The following is a 5,862-nucleotide window of genomic DNA, read 5'->3' as shown; positions in this document are numbered from 1 at the left end:
CCAAAAATGTGTGGTGAAAACAAACAGAGAGTCAACCAGGGTAGCCAGCTCATTTTTGAGAATTCCCTGATCTCAACTAGGAAATTACCCGATTTCGCCCGAAATTTTGTAAAAAAAATTTGTGTTTTGATATATTGCTGGTCTTTCTGTTTATTTTATTTCAAAATGTAATTTATCTATGTACTCATAAGTCAAACCAAACTTTTGTAAAGTCAGGTAACAAATAAAGAACAAAAAATGTACATACATATAATACTTACACACATACAGAGTCGAAAAAATTTTAGTCGCAGCAAATTTTGACAAATTTTCAAAATTATTATTTTTTTGTTTTCAAATTGGAGTTATTTAAAAAAAAATATACTTAATTCAAATTTCAAACTTTATGCAACATTAAAAAAAAAATCAACAAGCTCTCGTATAAATTTCGAGCTTTTTTAATTCGATTCCCTAGAAAGTTTTGGGTATGCAGTATTGTAGCACACTCAGTTCTAGTATAATAATGCGGCAAGTGGCTAAAAATGTTCCTTTTATAATTTTGTTTGGAGTTGGTTGTGGTTTTGTTCCATATAAAAAGAAATAGTTTTACAGTGAAAGCTCTGATAGGCGGACGCTCTAATAATCGGACATCTCCTATAAGCGGACACATTCTTGGGAACGCACAATTTTTGGTTTTTTTCCGTACAAAATGCTCTCCCATACACGGACTTTCCGATAACCGGACGCGGACACTCAAACTTGTCTAGTTATGAAAAAAAAAATCTCCCATAAGCGGGCGCAAAGCTCTAATAAGCAGTGAATGTTTGTTTTTTACTCTTACTCTTGCACACAAGAACATACAAACTTACGTCCAAATCCAAAGATGTTCTCTTTTCTAAAAAAAATTTTGCCTTTTCATTGCCCTCTTCTTACTGCTTGAGCGAGGTGGGCAATGAGATTAATCGGTAGAAAATAGAACGCCATAAATTTCAATGTAATTACCATTCATTCTGTTTTTATCGATTCAAAGATAAGTATTATTTCATTTAAGTCCCCGCAACATACATTTTTTAAATTTGAACTTTACGATTATTTTTTACGAAATTCCCATAACCGGACATCTCCCATAGGCGGGCAAAAAGTAGGTGACCATCGGTGTCCGCTTATCGGAGCTTTCACTGTATTCACTATATAGGAAAGCAAATGCGACAAAGAAAATTAAAAAAAATTAAACGGCAGGGTTGCAAAATCAGTACTTTTAGTTGCAGTTGTATTTCTTATGCATTTTTTTTTAACTCATTATGAAATTATTTAAGCAAAATATAAAAAAAATTAGTCACACCTAATTCCTTACAAAAAACCAGTTCATTACCCCGATTCACCCAAAAAATTGTCCATTCCCCGATATTTTTATATTTTTTAAATTTATTTTATTTAACATTACATATGTATTTGCTTATTTGTTTACATGTTCTTTTGTAGGTGGTCCCACACTTGAATTTCATTAGACGTAACATCAAAATAATAATGTAAAATTTCTTATAAAAAAAACTGTCTACCACGGAGGAACCGGTTAAAATCTAGTTGCAAAGTAATGCACTGGGCGACAATTGCCAATGACATCGCCGTACAAAACTGGACAGTTGGAATCATTGCTTGGGTATCGACCTGGAGGTAGTACTGTCGGTGTAGTAGTTCTGAGCTAGTCAGATTTTCTACGGGGTAAAGATGTGAAACAACAATAAAATTTCAACAACTGTCGTAAAATTAATTAATTGCCAAATTGTTCGGCATTTTCAGCCGAAAGCCGAAGGCGAAGATAAAAGCCAGCCGAATAGGCCGAATACCGAAGCCAGGCCGATGCTTCGGTCGGACACTATCAGATATACTTTTGCAAAAAATGGTGCCGACAGATGGCACTGGAGTGTAGATATTTAAAGAATCCGTCTTTATCGTACGAGCGGATTAACGAATATTAACTATGATAAAAAGTGCTTCTGCAAAAAATGGACCCAAAACATAGACGACGCAGGACTCAAGATATTTGGATACCCCTCTACAAATTTACTTTTTAGACGACTTAATAAAGCCCTATCCTTTAAGTATGCCATCAAAGAAGCGCAAAATTGTTTAAGCGCCACAGATATCCTAGGCACATCAAAGGGTCATCGGTATATCAAGAAGAAGTGTGATGAATTAGAAAGAACACGATAGGAATATCAAGGCTGTGGAACAGCAGGATTATAGAACGCACAAACAAACGCGGCAAACCTTAAAATACTTGCTCACAGCTGAAAATAAGAGCTCAAAGCATCAAAGGCGATTAGTATGTATGTACATTAGGGTGTTCTAAAAATACATGTGGAAAAGTAAAGTGGGAATTTTTATGCTCTCACCCCGTAGGATTGTTCTATACCGAAAAAAATATACCCCTATTTTTTATTTTGAAATCAAAATATATTTAGAGGTCGCTCAAAGCGCTCAAAGTTTTCCATGTATTTTATATGGGGAAAAGATCACTTTTCGTAGAAATGGTATGGAATTCTTGAAAATCTATATTTTTCGATCGGCAAAACTCTGTTCCTCTTCGGAAGATTCCCAAAGTATTACCCAATTATTTATCTAACCATTTTTTTATAGTAACTATATTTTATGGGTCCGCCAAACCCCCCAGAAAAGGTCAGAAAATGCAATGGGGAAATTTGGTATTAAACAATGGTTTAATAAACAATTGGGCATTGTTATTGGGAGTCTCCTGAAGAGAACAACAGTTTTCTGATCGAAAAAGGTAGATTTAGTATTAGATACCATTTCTACAAAAAGTTATTTTTTCCACATATAAAATACATGGAAAATTTTTAGCGCTTTGAGCGACCTCGAAATATTTTTTAATTTCAAAATAAAAAAAGGGGTATATTTTTTTTGTTATAGAATAATCCTAGGGGCTGAGAGCATTAAAATTCTGACTTACTTGTTTTGGACCACCCTAATGTACATATACCATGTGTTATCTCGGCGCTATTATTCTTGACCTATGAGTAAGAAAGGTTTTGTTCTTTAGTCCCTTCAACCTAAACTAATAATTTTTACATTTCAACACTATTTTTGTATTGGTCAAGGCAAAAGTTCTTATCAGGTGTCGCGAATCAAGCCAGGCATTTGCTAATTTCCTGATAAAGATTTACGCTATTTATTTTAAAAATATGGGTAATAAAAGCTAATAACGTCTCAAATCCGAACTTAAATTTCAAAGTAAATTTTCTCTAAACCGTGACACTAGCCAAACTCGCTCTCTCCGGGGTTACTTCAATAACAATTTCACGCAGCTTCCAAAATAAAATTTTTGCGTAACACCGATCTTAAGCTTGGTATACAGTTCAATGCGAGTGTGAACGTGAAGTTTTTAGTTTGACTAATAACTTCCTTATTACTTCACCTATTGCAATAGTTAATATATCAAAGTGTCGTGAAGCTGCAGAAAAAAGGTGCCGCCTACAGTGCCAACGCGCGCCATGTGGGACCGCTATAGGGAACTGAAGAGGGAAGCGAGACGTATTTGCTGCGAAGAGCCTGAAATGCTGGCCGACAGGAAGAATGCACGAAAATTTTACCAGAGAATTAGGCGACACACGGAAGGTTTCAAGACCAGGGCATACTCCTGTAAGAACAACCATTGAGACCTAGTTACCGATGTTCAGAACGTACTTAAATTATGAAGGGAACACTTTTCCAACCTACTGAATAGTAGCAGCGCGGAAAGTTGTGGAGAAGAAAAACCCGAGCCCCAGCCGATGACGAAGGAGTCGATGTTCCACCACCTGACTATGACGAGGTGCGAATAGCAATAACGCGGCTGAAAAACAACTAAGCTGCTGGAGATGACAGCCTGCCAGCTGAGCTATTCAAGTGCGGTGGTGAGCAGTTGATAAGGTGCATGCATCAACTCTTATGCAGAATATGGTCAGATGAACGCATGCCCGACAACTGGAACTTAAGTGTGCTCTGCACAATCCACAAGAAAGGCGACCCCGGAATTCGCGGTAACTACCGCGGGATTAGCCTACTAAGCATAGGTTACAAGGTCTTATGGAGCGTATTGTGTCAAGGATTGAAGCCCACCGACAATGAACTGATCGGACCTTATCAGTGTGGCTTTAGACCTGGAAAATCCACCATAGACCAGGTGTTCACAATACGCCAAATCTTGGAAAAGACTCGAGATATAAGGATCGACCTATTTGTCGACTTTAAAACCGCTTTCGACAGCACCAAAAGGAGTTGCCTATACGTCGCTATGCCTGAATTTGGCGTCCCCGCCAAACTGATACGGCTGTGTAAAATGTCGTTGAGTAATACCACCGGCTTCGTCAGAATTGGGAAAGACCTCCCCAAGCGCCGCAAGCTTATTCATTATTTCTTACAACTGCTTATATAATTTTTTGCTAGGTTTGTGAACGCTCATGCTCACGCTCGCATGGAAATGTATTGCGAGCTTTAGTAAACTGCAGAATTTATGAAAAAAAAACAACAATTATGTGTATACATAGCTTTTAGCTTTTAGAGTATTTTGCCTCATTTTATTTACGCTAAGAAATTTCTTCAATTTTATTTAATTTTATCAATAGTAATATTAAAGGACGCTTCTATGGTACCTATGTGTGTACATGTGTACGTAAATATCTCCATTCACCTTTGTAGTAAAGCTAGTGCCGAAAAGCCGATTCGTCTAATTTTTGCAGTTTGGTTGAGTGCACTCGAGGCGGTGAAAGTGAGGTCGAAGGCAAGTATGGACCGCCAATTCCAGACCCTGTACCACCGACTATACCACCAGAGCCGGTGCCGGAGGCTCTATTTCTTGAACGTTCGTTCGAGAGAAACTCAGCCACGGGTTGTGGTATTTCCCCTCGAAATGGTCTAACTTGGGGTGTACTTCGTATGAGCTGTTCAATTTGGGAGAGACCGTGTGCTTGGCGGTGTGAACTGGGCTCTTCTAGTGCCTCCAATTTGGGTGGCAAAACTAAATTGCCGTCTACAATAGATTTACCATCAAATGTAACAACTGCACCGCTCGGTAAGCTGGCATGTGGTATTTTGCGGTTATCTGGTGGTAGGTAGTATGTATCTATTCGTTCTGCCGCCTGAGCTTCGCGGTCATCTTCTTCATCGATAGCCTCCATTTCGGACAGACTATCCAACACGTACAATTCGGATGTATTTTTGTTCTGTTGTTCACTAGAATAAGCTTCCTCCGGTTTGGCAATTTCATTTGCGGGTAAATTCGTAACATTTTCATCTAGTTTACTTGTAACATTGTCATCCAAACGCTCGTCTTCTCTTAGTTCTAACAAAATCTCCTCTATTGTCGCGTTGCGAAGCTTGGCAACTGCGGGCATATTTTCTATGATCTTTGCATCAAGCACCTTTAATTGTGGACTAGACGAAGACGAGCCAACATTTCGTATTATTACAGTAACATTAGTGCTATCTAGTGGCGACGGGATAAACATTGGTTCGAAATTTTGAGTTTGTGTATCTTTTTGGGCTGTTAGAAAAAGTGTGTCTGTTTCCATTACCTCATCAATCTCTAATCCTGGATCCTCACGCCGATGTGCCACTTGATCTATGTTGGGTAGTTTCGAGCCGCCGTCTTTGCGCAAAATTGGTCGAAAGCCACTTTCCACGACCACCGAATCAGGTTTGAAACCATTATTGATGGCAGGCTTCATAGTGGCAATATCTAGCGAAGAAGGGTTCTCTTTGACATCTTGTGTATCCACATTTTTCTTAAAGATGTTTGTCGGTACAGAAAGTGGATCGGACTTCTCAAGCACTTGATTTGGTAGCGAAAGCGATTGAAAAATATTATTCTTATCTTCACTTCCA

At 38.3% G+C, this 5,862-nt stretch overlaps 1 protein-coding gene across 1 annotated transcript in view; it reads right to left on the bottom strand.

Annotated features, from left to right (window-relative positions):
* Positions 1-4,528: 4,528 nt before the first annotated feature.
* The window catches only part of LOC118736751 (protein Skeletor, isoforms B/C), a gene marked incomplete in the record, with an annotated part of 84,235 nt that continues 82,901 nt past the window's right edge, over positions 4,529-5,862 (bottom strand). Inside the window, 1 exon segment of the mRNA XM_036466767.1 lies at positions 4,529-5,862. Coding sequence (XP_036322660.1) covers positions 4,683-5,862 — 1,180 coding nt within the window.

Source organism: Rhagoletis pomonella, unplaced genomic scaffold, assembly GCF_013731165.1.
Source record: "Rhagoletis pomonella isolate Grant_MI unplaced genomic scaffold, Rhpom_1.0 Rhpom_scaffold_00004, whole genome shotgun sequence".
Lineage (NCBI taxonomy): Eukaryota > Metazoa > Arthropoda > Insecta > Diptera > Tephritidae > Rhagoletis > Rhagoletis pomonella.
This window is presented reverse-complemented; position numbering and strand designations above follow the sequence as displayed.